At 38.9% G+C, this 18,820-nt stretch overlaps 1 protein-coding gene and 1 long non-coding RNA gene across 3 annotated transcripts in view; both read left to right on the plus strand.

Annotated features, from left to right (window-relative positions):
• The window catches only part of LOC144634311 (uncharacterized), a 37,288-nt gene that overhangs the window by 9,919 nt on the left and 8,549 nt on the right, over window positions 1-18,820 (plus strand). The window contains exons 1-11 of one of the 2 annotated variants that reach the window (XM_078493226.1): window positions 3,080-3,207; window positions 4,601-4,849; window positions 5,479-5,694; window positions 7,637-9,046; window positions 9,817-9,866; window positions 10,209-10,385; window positions 10,949-11,023; window positions 11,754-11,874; window positions 12,395-12,508; window positions 12,735-12,807; window positions 13,197-13,311. In XM_078493226.1, coding sequence (XP_078349352.1) covers window positions 3,090-3,207; window positions 4,601-4,849; window positions 5,479-5,694; window positions 7,637-9,046; window positions 9,817-9,866; window positions 10,209-10,385; window positions 10,949-11,023; window positions 11,754-11,874; window positions 12,395-12,508; window positions 12,735-12,807; window positions 13,197-13,311 — 2,718 coding nt within the window. In that variant the 5' untranslated portion in view covers window positions 3,080-3,089. Of the gene's footprint in view, window positions 1-3,079; window positions 3,208-4,600; window positions 4,850-5,478; window positions 5,695-7,636; window positions 9,047-9,816; window positions 9,867-10,208; window positions 10,386-10,948; window positions 11,024-11,753; window positions 11,875-12,394; window positions 12,509-12,734; window positions 12,808-13,196; window positions 13,312-18,820 lie in introns of those variants that run through there. The other variant, XM_078493227.1, reaches the window with a different exon arrangement.
• Window positions 13,500-17,606, plus strand: LOC144634333 (uncharacterized). The gene is made up of 3 exons (XR_013567186.1): window positions 13,500-14,431; window positions 15,211-15,324; window positions 16,653-17,606. It is a non-coding gene; the product is annotated as an uncharacterized LOC144634333 (long non-coding RNA).

Consider the following 18,820-nt stretch of genomic DNA (forward strand, 5'->3'; position numbering starts at 1 on the left):
TTATCGAAACTACTGCTTTCATGGTCGCGTTTTAAGAGATTTTGTGCGCATGATTCGAACTTTTTAAAGTTTTTACAACCAATGTTAATCGTTAAATTGTTCGACCCCTACAACAGCGGGCATGGTTTCAAAGAGCTTACCTTTTTAAAAACCAAACCTGTTTCTTTCGGAGATTGCACATTTGATATGTTCTGCACACAATTAGTTGCTTGCAAGTTGCAAATTGTCTTTAGACTATTACGCCATGTAAACCGTTCGTCTTAAACCCAGGTCTTTGCCGCAGTGTTAAACCGCCCGTTTTGCGCCTCTGTCACTGATACGTATTTTTACAGGAGATATGTTTTGCAATCGAAATTTCTTTTCGCCGCCACGTTTAATGTCGAATTTGTAACTTCCAATCGTTTATCGCCATGTTATATCAATTATGTTTCGGAAACAAAGTTCTCGCATCACAAATGCTACACCATCACCGCTTGCAGTATAAACACCCCATGCACAAGAGAGTAGCCAAAACATCACTTTCAAGAAGCAGATTACTAAGAATCCACACTCCATAGCAAAAATGTAGATCGACTAGGCATCACCCCTCCCATGATCGCATCTTTTTAATTAGGCTGCGTGTTTCAGTAAACTAATTACGGAAAAGTAAACGCTCGGGAAAGTTTGCCCAAGGCTCGTGTTATCGCAACGTTTCTCATTTGCTAATAAAATATCGCAATTAATGTCATTATGCTTCAAGGAAACGCATCAATTTTGTTGATTTTTCATATCCACTGTGTATTTTAATTCATGCGAAAGGGAAAATGTATCTTCCTGTTTTTTTTTTTTTTCGTTAAAATTTTATCTTTTTATTCGTGCTCACTTGTGAACATTGCGAAATCCCCACTAACAATAGACGGCTCTACTGTTTTAGCAGCCGTTTTGCACAGTTTGATAAACTTGCATGCCATATCGAAATTTTATTACTTGTACAGGAATCAAATATCAAATATTTTCTCCAACCATCAAATATTTTCTCCAAAACAGTTTCTTGGCGATTTAAACACATTAGAAATGAAAAATACTACCAAAGCAAGCAATTTTGAGGAATGTAAACTTCCTAAAAAACGGGCAAATTTTAATGTCAATAATTTTATTCATCCTGTGTTATTCGATCCATTTTGCGGCGGGAAAATAAGGGTGCCCGGAAGTTTAGAGGCGAATGTATAAAAATATTGCTACTTTTTCTTTTTCAAACTCGTCTGGTTAAAAATAAATATCGTTTGGCAGCGTTAAAACTATTTTAATGTTTTAAAAATATCAGGAATTTATATTTTTACGAAGCATTTGAAATTTATATATTTCTATTGAAACTTTTTAATCACGTATTTAACTGCCTACCCATTGAAGTGCACGGCTGCAAAAAATCGGGACAATTTGAACGTAGTTAATATCTTACTTTGAGAGAAAATGACTTTGTCGCTTTTTATACCCTTTATTAATGAGTGCAGACAATAAAATTCTCAAAAATGTACATGTATAATTGGAAAAACTATTAAGAATTGGGTAGAAAATTAATGAATTGCTACCTCTACTAACTAACAGTCCCCGAAAATGTGAACTCGCTCTGTCTGTCGTTTTCCAACTTTCTTCCGTTTCAAAGCATTCCAGACGAAGCCAGAGGAGAAAAGTGGAAGAATTGGTACGTTGTCGAACAGTGCAAGAGTAAAATATGTTTGAGCTTAACTTCACAAATCTACGGTATTTGTATAATTAATCAAAAATACTGCGTTTAGCCATTGCTTAAATATAGAAAATATGACCTTTGTTCAACCGAACGATAAAATATAACGGTGCGAAAAACTAGCTCTGAACCAAGTTACCTATTACGTAATTGATGTAACAATTTTCAAAACCTGACAAGATACATCCCTTTTGTATAAAATCATTTCTTTGACGAGTTTTACAGGCAGCCGCTTGGACTACATGGTATATTTTTTTGGAACAAGAGAGGAAGATTTTATAAGAAATTTTTTGCATTCGATATGCACTTCGAGATTATTCTGTAGACATTCTAAAAATCACTATAGAAAAAAACTCAATTATGATGGTTAGTGTTATCAAAAAGCAATTATCGTTAAATGCCTATTGTAAGCTATTTTGATCCTTTCTAGAACATTTCCACAAACGCGTTTCTTAATTTCATATAATAGTGTTTCTTATACGGTACAATTTGTTTTCACTTTATGACGTTAAGCTTTGCTTGTGCCGAATTTTAGCGGCAATTTTATTCGAATTTAAAATAAGTTTATTTGGTCTTTGCTTCATCCGCGAAAGAAAGCGGAGCCGATTTATTGACGTATTCCACGTATTCACTAAAAGCTATTGAAACGGCTTGAATAGAAAGAAAAAAGAAGAAACTTAATATTTTTTTCCCCAAGAAATTCTATAATGAAACCGTGATCATTATTATCTCAAACCAACGAAAGACGTTTTTGTGTTGTCTAGAGAAAAGCTCGTAAATTGCCCAAATGACATTCTCGATAATTGATCGTGTATACTTTGTTGGAAAATCGTCGCCGGTTTTGCTATTTTTAAATTACCTTGAGGATCTTTTCTAATTCGTTCAATTGTCAAACTCTACATCTGCTAATGTTTTGGTTTTAAAATAACAAGTATTTCCGTCTTTCAGACGTTAATGATCTTACTCTAGAAATTTTTGAAAAACTCGCCTATTTTCTTACATTTGCTTGGCTGTATTTGTCGTTGTTTGAATAGTAAATACTTACGTTATCTCCCTCCCTAGTGTGTAATAACAAAATTCTGGGACAATGCTTGAAACTGTGTGTCGCCAAAATTAATTAAATTTTTTAGATTTGAATGAATATTGACGTTTTTCCGGATCACAATAATTGACGTAAAAAACCTATTCAAGTGCAGTGTAAACAATACCTAGAAAACAAGCTAGCAACTCCTTGACATATGACTTTAAAAAAATCAACATTGAAATCAGATGAAAGGCCTTATCCTGTTTTCTTTTGTCTCCTATTGGATATAAGCTCCTTGTAATTTAATCCAAGCTTTTCACATTCGACGCAGAAGCTCAGAGAATGTCGCTTATGGGGTGTTCAATCTTTTACACCAATTTGGCGCTTTATGGCATTCTGCTGTTCCAAGGCATTTTATTTCAAGTCGACGCCGTTGCTTTAAACGATGAGCTGTCTGAACGTAAGTAAAAAAACAGGGTAATATGCAAATGTTGCGATGAAATAAGCATCGAATTGAAAACGTCTCTATTTTACCCACGACTTACTTCTTACTGCAGGATTTGCGATGCTATGCATTCTGACTGTCTATGAGATAAGAGCCCAAGAACGTTTTAACCTTTACTTGAACTTTCTCTCTAGGAGTTGCTGGAACCTATTCAAACATACATTATTTCACAACCATTTAATGGCCTGTTAATTAACGATGATGATCAGATAAGCTCGGGGTTCTAAAGTCAACAAATTTAGCTTTGTCTGTTCTCAGTAGTAGCACAAATTTCAATCAATATTCTGTGCTTTAAACATTTTTTTTTCATCAGAAACTTGAACATACATGTCACACCTTTCAAAAGGCGTCAAACGATCATATTTAAAAATATCATGCTGAAAATTGTCACAACAGAATGTATCTAACAATCTTTATTTTCCAAGCTTCGTTTTCGAGAAAGCTCAACTGATTCACAAGACATTTTACAAGCGCTTTAGTTCGAATGTTCGATTGACATCCTGTAGCTCGAAAATAAATTGTTTTGCTCATGGGACAAAGAAATTAATTTAATGGTAGATCTTGTTTGATTTTTGGGTAAATTAAATGAAAAACAGTTTGAGATAGCAGCACTTCCAGTAAGGGATACTGACAGTTCTAGAAAGAATCGTGTTTTTTTTCTGCAAAATTAAGAGAAAACAAAACTAATCTATTTTTGATCTTTTTCCACGAAATTTTTTATAGGGTACTTGAATCTGAGTGGCAACTTTATTAATCTGGATCTAAATGTCAAGTTATACTTTTCTAGCTTGACGTAAAGTATATGTAATAATTCATGCATCGGATGAGATGTAAAGTGAAGAAATGATCCGCAGGAATTGCAATTAAAGAAATTGCAAAGAAAGAAACCAGAAAAAATTTCTGTCTTCAACGGGATTCGAACCCGTGACTCCGCGATGCCGGTGCGATGCTCTACCAACTGAGCTATTGAAGCTACACATTGGGAGCGAGGTCAATTGTGAAGCGCAATATATTTTTTTCTCGTTTCTTTCTTTGCAATTTCTTTAATTGCAATTCACTGCGAGGATCATTTCTTCACTTTATATTTTTCTTCTTATTCAAGACAACATGATGAGAAATAATCTTTTCACCTCGAGTTGAGTTTCAGTATGAGTACAATTCCGCGACAGAACTGCGATCAAATTCGATTTCGACCCCAAGCAATTCACCGGCGATTTCGACCCCCAGCGGATCTATATTTCCAAGTGTTAATGTACCAGGGATCGAATTCTGCGGAGGCCCGGCCTAAATCCGCTAGGACGCTAGAATTATTCAAATAATCATGTTTTATTTTCTCTTTTACTTATAGAATGCCCGATCTTTAACTTTGAGAACGGCGCTGCTGATTGGTCGAGACAAGGAAGTGCATTTGTCCATCAGCCCATATTTGGAGGGTCTTCCAATTCTGGTCACCAAGGAAACTGGCTGATTGACTCTCACAGAAATGTCACCACGCCCTGTCAAAGGCAAAACTCGTCCCTGGGAGAACAGGCAACAGGAACTATGACGTCACCACCCTTTGTCATAAGAAGTGCTATGTTGTCGTTTTTGATTGGTGGTAAGGAATGTTTCAAGTTAGCAGACTAAAAATGTACAAAACAAAACTATAAAACGTCTCAAAAAGCAATTTATTATGCTTGATATGCGGTTAAACGTTTATAATGGCAATTCTGATCTCACCCAACACGGTGCTGCACATGCGGATTTTGGAAGAAAACTACGCAACTGATAAAATATCCGTGCGTATTATCTGTGTATAATTTGTGTATAAGTTATAGAAAATAAAGGTTGGAACAAACGCTTGAGCTTTTAGTGCCTACAATTTAAAAAAAATGTTAAGTTAGAGTGATATGCACAAAGCTATTTTCCAGAAATGAATTCAGAAGGCAAAGCATTGGCTAATTTACATGGCGTGACCGGAAATTGGGACAGGGTGGAGGGCTTGAACCAGGGGCTTGCAAAAGTTAAAGCAGTAGGAAAAGCTTGGAGATAGAACATGTACCCATTGGAACAATCTATACTGTGTTACACATACCTAACAGATCACTTTCAATACGAACCTACTAATGTTTTTTTAACGACTTCGTCTATGAGCTGATCAAAATGTCCACGTGATCGATATTCTCAGAGAAAAAACTACTCAGAACGTATTATTATCGACATATCTCTTAATTATTGTGGTTTCAGGGGGTTGCGATTCCCAGTACATTCGCATGGAAATCTTGGTTAATGGAAGTGCTATTATATTGAGGACTGGTACATGTACACCTCAGATGAAAAGAAAGAAGGTCGATCTTACGGGATTCGTTGGAAGCATAGCAAGAGTTAAACTGGTGGATCAAAGTGCCGGGAACTGGGGTCATATCGCCTTTGATGACCTGAGATACGAAACGACCTGTGAAGGTACTTGAAAACATATCAAGCATCACTTAACAATACTATATTTACTATTCACCGAATTGAAGGTGAATAGTAGTGAATATTTACCTCGCCGCAAAATATCTACCACATTCCCCGACACTGCAGCCTGCGAGCAGGCTCACCTTGGGGCACGCACGAGAGCTACACGGGAGCGGCGAAGCCGCGACAAGTGAGCGGCGTAGCCGCGACAGCGAGCGGCGTCAGCCGCGAGTGAGCCTGCATCGATCTCTGCTAATTTTTCACTTCCACCCCGGAAACCGCAGGAATACTGATATCAGATTTATCGGGAAATTTTCCAATGCAAACTTTCCATAATGTCAGTTGTGAATGTTACAACGAAGAAAAAAGCCTAGCCTGCCACGCAGGCAAAAAAAAAAACCGAGCGTTGAAAAAACCTCTTCTTCCTTCGGTTAGAGATTCTGCCGAGTGTGTGCGTGTTCATTGAAAGTCCAATATGGAAAGTCTGCTCGTGCGATCGCAACAGAAAATTTTTTTCAAGCGTCAAAGCAGAAAGGTTTCGCCGGTGTTATCCTCGCTTATTTGTGCTTACATGATGGTTTACAAGTGACAGCCTCCGCGAATAAATCCGATAGAGTTTGCCAGGCTTGTGTACGGAAAATAAGAAATATACACCAGCTGTATTCGTTTGTAGCTTAAGCGCTGCGGAAAGGGAAATCGAATGCGAAGAAAGCGAAGACCGATTCAAGCGTTGCCTTAGCTTCTCCCGCTTGTTTTTCACCCTAGCGAAGCCCTGATCAAGGAAAAGTGTCGCAAAATACTGCGGAAGAAACCTCTACTCAAAAAAGGCACGGGGACCTGGACAATCCTATAGGGATCGAAAGCCGTAAACGACAGAAGCCTTCAAGAAAATCATTTTTTGAATCAAAGCGCTGATCGGCTTGCCAAATCAAGTCGGCAAAACGGCGAGTACATCTCGGTTCATCAACCAACTTTTAACAGCGTTTCCTGCTCCGTTTTTAGGTTAAAATATAAGGCAGAAACAGACTAGAACTTCGCTGAAACATTAGAAATACACGCACTCGACTCTTTCTTCATTATTGTTGTTTGTTGACGACTGATTTGCGAAAACCCACGGCAAACTGAACGACTCCGTGGGGATCTGATCGCACCTCATCAAACGAAACAGATTGACAGTTTTGTCACCTTTCTCGCCTTTCGGCCAATGGTATTTCACTTTGCTCAGGCAAAGCAGAAATGAAAAATCTACAGAGATCAAAGCAGGCTCACTTTATTGGCGCCACTCCCCGCCTTATCGCTACCCCCAAGGTATATTCGCGCGTGCCCCAAGGTGAGCCTGCTCGCAGGCTAGACACTGAGGTGAATTATTGTTTCAATATATACCACACAAGTTGAATAACTAGCGGACCATAACTTCACTTTTGGAAAACAACGCGACGCGCGAAGGCGGTTTGTTTCTCTTTAGCTGCTCGGAGATGAATAGTACTTTGCCAATCGCCTTCGAGTTAACCAATCAGCGCGCGCGAAAAGCGTTTTTCACTTGTGTGGTATATACTAAATACGGCTATTTCAAATAACCTTGTCGAATGAAAGCGCTAAGAAAAGCAACGAGTAACTTGTGTGACTTGTGTGTCATTGACCTTTAAGCCATCTCATGCAGAAGTTACTATTGTTTCGGGTACTACGGGCATTGTTCCTGTTGTTTGCTCTATTGCTCTCTGGAAAGCTAGCGAACTATTCATGTAAGACCTCGCAAAAGCTGTACCTGACTCACCCTGCAATGGACTAGCATTCCATCCAGAGGATGTAGAAATACCCGTAGTCGCTTAATGCCTCCGAAACCGGGATAAGCTTCAGCAACATCGGACACTTTTGCCGGATGCGACTTTACCTACTTTGATTTATACTACCAATACTACTTTCATGTTTTTTTCTCTCATAAAAGCTCTAGTTTCCTGTACCGACGAACAGAAACCAATGTGCCAAACACCACCGACACAACAAAGCACAGACTACACCTGTACATGTGGCCAAACGTTACCGAACCTTCCTTCTTGCGATATCAACAACAACACATGTGCCATTACCCACGGCAGTTGCAATTTGTTCTGTAACGACACAGAAACCAACTGTCAGTGTCGCCAATGCACCTGTGTCAGCGGCTACACGTTCAACGGAAACAGTCAATCTTGTGATGACATTGATGAATGTCAGTTAAACTCGCATGACTGTCAACACACATGTATTAACACGGATGGCGGTTACGAGTGCTCTTGTTTGAGCGGGTATAAACTCAAAAGCGACAAGAAATCATGCAGCGACCTCAACGAATGCAGTACTAATAATGGAGGATGTGATCATGTTTGTGTGAACAATGCTGGTAGTTATTACTGCGTCTGTAACCAGGGCTGGTCCACACACGGATCTACTTGTGTTGACAACGATGAGTGTCAGTCTCAGAACCCTTGTGAGCATGTATGTGTGAACACACCGGGTAGCTATCGATGCGGATGCCGTTCGGGTTTCACTCTCTTAGGCGATGGAACTAGTTGTCAAGATGTCAATGAATGCTCATCAAACAACGGAGGCTGCGAGGAATCTTGTTCAAACATTCCAGGAAGTTTCAGATGTTCGTGTGAATCTGGTTTTCAGCTTGCAAGTGATGGAAAGTCGTGCGAGGACATTGATGAATGTAGCACTGGCCAGTCGAGTTGCCAACAAGTGTGTGTGAACACTCCTGGAATGTACAACTGTTCGTGTTTAGACGGTTTTCAACTTCAACAAGACCAAACTTCATGTGTGGACATAAACGAATGTCAACTCAATCAGCATGACTGCCAACAAGTGTGCAATAACTCTGCAGGCGGATACAACTGTTCTTGTTTCCATGGTTACGAACGTTCCCCAGATGGCAAAAACTGCACCGATGTGGATGAATGTTTGCAAGACAACGGTGACTGTTCCCAAGTGTGTATTAATACGCCAGGGAGCTACAACTGTTCATGTAAAGATGGCTACCGCAAGGCGTTTGATGAGAACGATTGTAATGTTAGTTCGGTGTGCGGCGATAGCGAATCATGCCACGACAATTGCTCTGAAAGAACATGCGAAGACATTAATGAATGCGAAAATGCCGACGTATGTGATCATGTGTGTACGAATACTGAAGGTAACTACCACTGCCAGTGTCATGGCGGATACAAGCTGGCGGATGATGGCAGATCTTGCGTAGACGTGGACGAGTGTCAGCAGAGCGCCAGGATGCTTTGTGTCAGCTGCAAAAATACGCCTGGCGACTTTCACTGCACATGCGCTGACGGTTACACGTTCAACAAAAAAGATGCGATTTGTGAAGGTAAGATTGCGTAAGTAACTCCAGACCTCCCCCCGGGGTACTGCCTATAATGGCCTATGCGGTCAGGCTCCGCCCGAAAAGGGTACCTTTTTCAGGCTTCAGGTATATAAAAGGGTAGGGATTTCACAAGTTTAGGTCTATAAAAGGGTATGGATGAGGGCCGTAATAAAAATATTTAGAACAGACGCAATGTATGGCTGTATTAATTTAATTTGTTAAGTGCTTCTTGATCTTGAAAATGACAAGAAAACGTCCTGTTCTATGCCATGTCTTTTAGGTATATGAAAGGGGTACCTTTTGTCAGTAAAAGTTATACGAAAGGGGTACAATTTCTGTCAAAATGATATATAAAAGGGTAAGGGGTTAGAGCTTGGGCGGAGACTCCCCGTATAAAACGTTTTTGAGTACCAACTAAATTTCTATAAAACTTGGATCCGATTGTAGGGACTCTGAATCAGAATAACGTCGGCAGGCTCTGTGTAAAATTCTTGATTTCTGTTTCTACCTTGAGCGCTTGGGTATGGTTGCTAGGCTGATAATAAAAACACTGTCAAAATGTATAGGTCTATTAGCACACCACAAATCACTGAGCCGGACTCTATTCGGAATCAAAGTGGTTGCGGTGTGTCGACGGACAATTGTCATTTGTACTCAGATCAGGGTAGCTTAAAGACGTATTGTATTTCTAAATAATTAAACTAAAATTTCTTATTGCAAATCGGTTTTGGGGGACAGTTATAAATAGAATGACTTTTCTGTTTATTTTGCAGAGAAAAAGCCATTGAAAGTGACCCTCACAGAAGGAAAGCAAAGGATAGCGGTAAGAAAGCGGTTATTACCAGTGGCGGATCCAGACCTTGAACTAAGAGGGGGGGGGACTTTTTTGGTGCGAGTACACCCAAACAAGTTTTACCCGGGGGAGTCATTAAAAGATGGCTTGAACCAAAAATAAGGAGTGGACCCGGACCCGCCGGGCGCCTCCCTTTAGATCCGCCACTGATTACGCATTGGGTGTAGTAGAAGGTTTTACTCTTGACAACTCTTTGCATATAATGCTCCAACTTCGTTTCGAATTTTCTCTTTTTTCACTAAAAATTACTCACTCTACCAGTCACTCGCTAGGTATAACTCTCTCACTCGCTAACTTACACTGTTTCCACAGCAAGCTGCAGACGTTGCCACCGTCATTAAAGAAACGACACACATTGCAACTGAAGTGAATGATTTAAAAAAGATGAGCAGTGAAGAACTGACCAAAACAGTTGATGTGTTAAAAAAAGTAAAGACAAAGATGCAGACTTTCAATACCAGTAAGAAAGAGGCAGAGGAGCTTATCACGGTAAGAAGAAACTTGAAGCAAGTCTTAACAATGTGTAATGAAAAAAATCACTAGATTCGGTTAGTGGGATATCCAGATTCTTTTTCTAAATTGCTGCTGTCGACCCGACAAAGCTCAGCAAACCCTTAAATGTAGATGGGTTAAATTAAGACCAATTTAGACCATCCACGACCATTATTTTAACTTTAAATTATTAATTGTAATAGTTGTACAATGATAGGTTTAAGTTTTTTTTAAAGTTTTTTCTTAGTCAGGTGTCCACAATTAGTAGAGGGGATTTTTCCCCTCAGCTAAACATTTTTAGACACGATAATAAAGTTATTCATTATTCATTCATCCGTAATTAACTTTAAGCTTCCGAGTTAGTTAAAACAGGCGAGGTTGAGCAGTGTGCAGCACTTATCAACATGTCGGAAAGAAGAGTGCTTCTTAAGCGCACTTCCAAATAGACAAACGGCGTATATCGCAGTATATCCTGTCATGTACTTGTGGCAAATAATAAGGAATTCCTCACCATAAATGGGCATTACTACAATGCTAATTACTTCTGTCCTGTCGTGTAGGGTGTCAGTATGGTCGTAAGCTCCATGATGAACAGAGACAACCAGTTGCCATGGAAACAACTCGAGGAGAACGAGGTATACCCCTCAACATGGCATTCAGTTAACAATGCATTGCTTATCGTTTTTATAACTAAGATTTAATTAGCCAAAGAAGCGAAGCTTGATTTGTAAATAGCGAAAAGATATTTCAACCAGGTGCTTTGAATGCAAATGCGCGAGTGACGAGTTAGTACGTTTCCTTAGCTATTACTGCCTGGCAAATACTATTTACCACTCATGTTTATCGTTTCTTGTTTCTTACATTCTTAAATTATAAGGTAAAAGTAAAGTCTTATTCAAGCCAAGTGGCCCATACCGCCGTAGCTTATTCCCGGTTTTTGTAGCATTAAGTGACTAAGAGTATTTCTACTCACCCTGGATGGGATGCTAGTCCATCGCAAGGTTAAATTTGCAAGTACCCATTTATACACTTGGGTGGAGAGAGGCACTATGAGAGTAAAGTGTCTTGCCCAAGAACACAACACAGTGATCCCGGCCGGGGCTTGAGCCCGGACCGTCCGATCCAGAGTACAGCGCGCTTACCATTAGGCCACCGCGTCTCCCATCTTAAATTTTAAGGAGATAAGATAAGATAAGATAAGATAAGATAAAATTTTATTGAACACTCCTAAAGAGGTTTTTCAGTGAACAATACATGAAGTTGAATAAAATGTAAAATTTAAAATGTGTACCGGAGAAGTCATTAATGGGCGTGGCTCAAACGCATTTAACGAAGCTGAATGTAATAGTTTGCTTTATTTCACAGGGAACATCCCCAGCTGCCGTCATCCCAACAGTTTTGGAAGATGTGGTTCCAGCAATACTACAGTCGCTGGATAAGAGAGCAAACGAAGAGTTAAACTTGTTCATATCCACGGAAAATTTAGGTAACGGATTTAACTTTTCTTTAAACTTTGTTAAATATTGTAGAAGTAACTTGAAATAGCGCGAATTTTGGTCACGTGATTGAATCAGCGTTTTCAAGTTGTACGCCCCAAGAGAAACTAAACTTTACAATTGAGGTGTAAGAGCTATTCCTAGCTGAAATTCCGACCGCCTTGTCTTCTAATTGCTTTTGTGGTGGCCTCCGCCATAAACTTTATCTCCAATTTTTCTCTCGAGTTAAACCATAACCAATAGGCACGTAAAAAATACTTGGCACAGTTTGATTAAAAACGTTTTAGCGTGAATCAGAATAGGGCTAGTTCTAATTTGTGTGGCGTCCAAGTTTATCGTAGCCAACAGCTGATCAATTGGCAACATTATTACTCCCCCTGGTGGGGGGGGGATGTGCAAATCTACGAACTAGTCTTGTTCTGAAGAAGACCAGTGATACTGCTGGAAACATCACACTTATTATTGCTTATCAGTTTCAAACTTACCTGATGAAACGCTTGTATTTTGCAGAAATGCAACTAAACTCGAAGAGCAGGCAGTCGTTTCAAGGAGCAACAATTCCAGCAAACTCTACAAATCGCGTGGAACTACCAAGTTCAACTGTGCAAGACAAAAACGATAATGGTAAATTGTGCTAATAAAACTTTCCTTAGTTCATCAAAATCTTCATAAAAATTTTTACAATGCCGTTTTGATACACTTTATCAAAGTCGTCTGCTTTTCGTTTCCGCTTTTGTAGTAGACCCCGGTGCGAGCTCTTGCCTTTCGCGCTCTGTCAGCTCGACATGTAGGCATGTCTTCTGTTTTGAGTGCTGATTGTGGTGTCGAATGCTTCTTTCTTCCATCTCAGATACTGTGGGAATCTCTGTTGCTCTTCTCAAGGGAATGAGAAACGTTTTACCCAACGATACAAGTACAGGAAGGTAAATTAAAACATACAGTAGCACAGGGTACCCAGGACCATAATGTGTTTGCAGTACTAAGCAGTGATTGCTTGAAGTTGCTCGCTTTAAAAGCACAAACTGTTTCGCCGCCCATGTATGCTAAGGAAGTTCTTGTTATCTATCGGGATTAGTGTCTAATAGTATCTATTTGAGAAGTAACTATTTCACGGTTGAAGTAAAATCACTCTACGTTAATTTGCCATAGATTAGTACGCAAAGACAGGTCCTACATCATCAGTAATTAACTAAATAGTTTTTCATTCTCATATTCACGAATCATAGTCACTTTGACCCACACTTTTCATAGATAAATGATCAATAAAACTAAGTAATTGCTAGCTCGTTTTTTCTTTTCTTTTCACATTAAGTTCAAACGGCAACAACTTAAATTCGATTATTGTCATCGTCATGGTAACGAATGTGGACCGGAAGTACCTTGCCAATCTGAAAGAGCCAGTCATTCTACGCTTCGAACATTTAAAGGTAACAAAGCATTCGACACTTTTGTTGGAACGTGTTGTTGCTGTCAAATTGTTGGAAATTTCTTTGTTACTGAAAACTAGTTAAAAACAAAGCAAGAAAGAAATATTAGCGTTGATAAAATTGGACAAAAGAATCAGCCTTTTCGAGTAAAAAGGTTTTGTGGAGTAGATAACTAATTAAAATTAATAGCGGAGCTCGCACGGCGCCGCAGGCGCCGTGAGCGGAGCACCATAGGTAATGCGCGTAATGATTTTTGTCAAACCATGAAGGCGAAAAAATTTGGTTGCGTACGCGCGCGCCCCGCGCCTACAGACTCTTGGGGAGGGGGAGGGGAGTCCCAAGGCAGCCCAAGCGGGGGGGAGACAATCTGCCTCCTTGGTTAACCAGAAATGAGTGAGGTAAACGACTAAGATCTTTGATATTGGACATCCATTTTATGGTCAATTGACAGCTGTCAAAGCAAGGTATCCGCTGACCAGTATCACATGACCATATCGCGGGCTCAGGTTTAGAACTGGTCAAGGTCGCGTGTTTTTTTGAAGTTGACCGCTGACCAAGTGATAGCATTGCTATTGGTCCGCGGGCGCAAGTACTTTTCCATGGTCAGTCCATTTAGATTTACATGAAGGACAAAGTGAACAACCCGGACCGTTTGTAAGCTGAACGAAGCACAAGGAGAAACCGAGCAGGAAAAAGAAATGTCTTAATTTGTAAATATTTCTCGGTCTACACCGTCTAAAGGTTTTACACATCATGGAAGTTATGGCAAACGATAAGGGCTTACAGGGAGACCCGAAAAAATGGCACAGGTGGAGAGCGAGCGAGTTTCTACCGTTTCTGCCGTTTCGTTTTTTCCGTTTCGCTGACCAACTCTAGGAAACTCAATTCAATGAAGTGAAGGAAAAAAGAAGTGCCAATTGCTACATGGAAGGAAAAGGCTGAAATAGACCTTCGCAGATAATTCAAAGGTCGGTGGTGCTGGAGTATAATTTATAGCTTACACATGTGCTACGCGGTTGGATAATAATACGAAAAACTGCCGCTTTGCCTCCGATTAATTGAGCTGGTTGAAAGCTTTGCCCTGCTGAATTGACAAGCATTCTCCGACTTCAAATATGAGGTAACAAACTTTGACTTTGCTGAATACACTACAAGTCCATGTTTTTTGTGAAAATCTGTAATTATATGCTTTATGAGTGAATTTGCGTCGGTTTAGTGGTTCTGGTTTACAGAACTTTATATTAAGTTGAATTGTTTATGAGCTTAATGACTTAAATGTTTTTATTCAAACTCCCAGCTAAACTATTTATTCTTATTTACTCGCTGTTGGAGTTTGTTTGAACGAATTTTTGGAGTCGTGGACGAATACGCCAAGAGATCGTTACGTTGCGAATTTCTTGCGTTGACACGTTTTTACCACACCTCAGCAGAGACAAAAAAAAACTTAGTTTATTTCCACATAAAAGTATCTTAGTTAATTATTTTGAGTAATTTTATAAAACACAATTGTTCGCTGTACTTGTAATTCATGCCATTTTAGACACTGTATGCAGCTGTGTATGCAAACTTTAATACATTGACTATCATTATGACAGTGTTGAATGTGTATCTTTAAAAATATTGTCAATATTACTGTTAGGAGAAAAGCTTTTGGATGATGTGGCAATGTTTTTTCTATACAGGTAAGTTAACAAGAAATCCCCAAGTAGAAAAGCTAAATATCCCATTGTAGGAAGGAAGGGTTACTACACTGAGTGTATAAACGAAAGTGGCTAATTATATTTGATGAGGTCCATTAAATAAGACAGATTTTTTTATAAATTCTTTTTATAAACAGGGCCATTAATTAGAGCTAGTGTGGTGGTTTTTAATAGATTATTATGTCAATCCTTCTTTTAGCTAGTGTTATGTTCTGCCATTAAGCCGCAATGAATGAAGAATACCTACAGTCAAGTTTTGTTGAACTTGGTATAGAATGCTCTGTGCAAAGTGGACATCAGCAAAGTAAATCAGGTATCTAGTTTTATATTTTAGTTATAATTGAAATATTTATTTTTTTTATTCAGTTTCGTCCTTTTTTTACCCAGCTGCTTTAATCTGCATTTGGTTGCTGCTGATCTTCTTACTTTGTGAAATATTTTGCATTCATTATTCAACTCCTCAATGGAGGTTGCCTATTCACCGAGTTAAGATTTCGAGTTGGATTTCGAGTTAGGATTTCGAGTTGGATCTACGAGTTGGATTTTCGAGTTGGATTTCGAGTTAAGATTTCGAGTTGGATTTCGAGTTGGATTTCGAGTTGGATTTTCGAGTTGGATTTCAAGTTAGGATTTCGAGTTGGATTTTTGAGTTGCTTACCGTACTAAGCACTCCCGTTAGCCTACTATACACGCCGGTTAGCCTACTATGCACTCCGGTTAGCCTACTATACACTCCGGTTAGCCTACTATGCACTCCGGTTAGCCTACTACACACTCCTGTTAGCCTACTATTCACTTCGGTTAGCCTTCTATGCACTCCGGTTAGCCTGTTTACGGTTAGCTTTCAATAATTGTAATGGGTTTTGCTTTGTCAAAAAAAATCCAACTCGAAATCCTAACTCGAAAATCCAACTCGAAAATCCAACTCGAAATCCAACTCGAAATCCTAACTCGGGAGTTAGTTTGTCTCTCCTCAATGACATTCAAAACAACTACAATGTATTAGTAGACAATTTAAATAAATAATATTTCACTAAAAGTATGTTTTCATGAAATGTCTAGATCTTGTACCAGAAAATATCTATACCCTAGCCTCACTGTGGAAGGTTAAATGGTTTGAATGTCACCTCCCCTCACAAACTCCTTTTAAAATTCCAATGTGTGGTTATGGCAGATATCCAGCTCATCCTCAGTGTATGAACCAGTGAAACAAGGCATGAAAGAACAACATGGAGCAGGAAAACAATAGCTCCAAAACAAACAAATATTTCACAGGTTCTTACACCAAGGAAAACCCAAATATTCAGATCCATCCCATGTAAGGTAAATGGAAGTTCCAAAAGGGCTAGGGGGAGGGGGGGGGGGTTGTTTAAAGGCCAAACCTTTTAATTAAGAGGGGGTGTTAGGGTTTGCAGTGATGCTTTGAGTTTATTAAAATATTTAGTCGACTTCGCAGTTATCAGTAAAAAAATAGTCTGTGCTGATACATCTCTGTTAAATATCTAATGGATCCTTTTGCATCCAGTGGTTTGGCTTCTGTTAAACAAGCTCGAGTTAAGTGTTTTCGTTGTTTTATAAATTATTGATATTGATGCCAATAAATCAATTTTAATTTAATCTGTGGCATTTGACTTTTTTCAGGGTTAACATGAGTTGCAGAGTTTGCAGCGCCACAGCCACAAAAACAGACAAGGACAAGGACATAAATAGAAAACAGGAAAGATTAAATCCAACTCGATGTTTGGATGTCGTCATGATGCTATTTTTAAGAGACTAGTAAATTACATGTAAATTAAAATCAAGAAAAGCTGCAAATAAGCAAAATTTGTATTTCAAATGTTAACCTAAATGGTGGTAGTTTACAATTGCTATTTTCAATGTTTTGACTGGTAAGAAACCACATGTGACCAAGCTAAAATCTGTTTGGCCAGTTAACATGACCTGCAAGTGTTCTTGGAAATGTTTTGAGCCCTCAACTACACAGGACTTACATGTAGTTGTCTAATTATATGATAAGATCTTTGGTTGACCTTGGGGGAGGTAATGGAGTTACAAAGCAATGTAATTATTTGAATTTGGATTGGTTATGCTGAAACTGGTGGTACTGTAATTCTAAAGTATAGGTGAGTTTAAAACCGTTATTGCAAGCAATATGCATTACCAATTTCATTCTCATGTACTATATGCTGTGTACAATTTATAAGAACAGCTATATTTTTAAAATAAGTGAAATATTCTAAAGCCAGATAAAATTTGCAGTATCCATAAGGTACCATGTAGCAACCAAATTGTGACTCACTTGCTTACTTTGTGAACTCCATGACGAATGAGCAACATGACTCCATAAAAATGTGGACAATAATACAAACAAATTTTTAAAAGAGTAGTCAAAGTATTGATGTTATATTTTTTCTTGCATAGTTTTATACACAGGCAAACATGATTTTATTTTTTTTTCTGCGTAATCAAATAACAAAACTGAGTTTGAGACTCGCAAACAATATTCTAGCTTCCCAGAATTTTTGCTTTTTTTTTCTGTAAGTGAAGTGAAACCCCTTAAGAGGAAGGGGAGTCAAAAGACATGTAAAAGTAAATAAGGTGCTATCATCTTATTTTTTGATTTTTTTTTTTTTTTTTTTTTTGGGGGGGGGGGGGGTTGGGGATGGGGTGACCCTATTCGGTGGAATGACAGAATGTCACTTCTTTGTTTCCGGAGTTAGGTTCACCCCTGTTTGCTCGCAGTTAGCTTTATTCATCCGGTTTCCTTGCGGTTAGCTTTCACTCTAGTTTGCTTGTGGTTAGCTTGGTTTGGGCAATATGCTGTAAACCCTTAGCTACAACCTCTGCCATTTCCATTCAAAATTTAAATATAGGCAAATAGTGAAAATAAAAATAAATGAGTGAATTAAAAAATTAAAATCAACCTTATTATAAATGTAGATGTTTGTTATTTCCTTTATACTCTAAATGTTAAGTGATTTTCTTTCTTTTAAAGCTGGTAAAGCAACAACAAAAATGCCTAATTTACCATGTGATATGCCTATCTACCCCGACATGCAGCCCTACTCCTCCCTCCTTTTTTCTACACGAAGGTAACATAATTGCCCGTTTTGCAACATAATTTCCCATCCAGACTTCTTAATGCTGTCGGTGGAATTATAACGTTTTGATTGATTTTGTTTGTTCTCTTATTTGGTGTTGCTGTACACGGTACCCGGAGGGGGGGGGGAGAGGGGGGGGTGGTACTCCCATATAAGAGCTATACGGGTATGTGCCGCTCAACAGGGTATGCTTTTTGTCTCTCTGACTCTGAAACAGACTGTATACAAATCACCCTTTTGACTCTGGAACAGGGTTGATTGTTTTCCCAGAATCCTGATTAAACACTATCAAGTATAGCTATGAAACTCCGCTCCTTTCATCGCTTTATCTCTTAGCCACAGACGAAGTCAAGTGAGCGCTTTGTGATGTACGCTAGTGTATTTATATCTATCTTCATATATTTCCATTGTGGATATTGCTGGAACAGGGTACCTACTTTGCAGTGTTTGACTGGAACAGGGTCACAAATTGAACCTTTTGTCTCTGGGACAGGTCCAGAGTCTCAGCAACTCAGCGGCACACCCCCATAATAAATTTTAGGGAGTACCCCCCACCCCCCACCCCCCGGACACAGTAAAAAAGAAATAAGGAACAATATTAATTATTATTTATTAAAAAGATAAAACGAATAAAAAATTCTTAGCCTTAAAGTTGTACAATGGCCAGAATTCAGAGTCCAATAAATGCAAAATAATTAACTGGGGAGC

Source organism: Oculina patagonica, chromosome 13 (genome assembly GCF_052425735.1).
Source record: "Oculina patagonica isolate OP01 chromosome 13, crgOcupat, whole genome shotgun sequence".
Taxonomy (NCBI): domain Eukaryota; kingdom Metazoa; phylum Cnidaria; class Anthozoa; order Scleractinia; family Oculinidae; genus Oculina; species Oculina patagonica.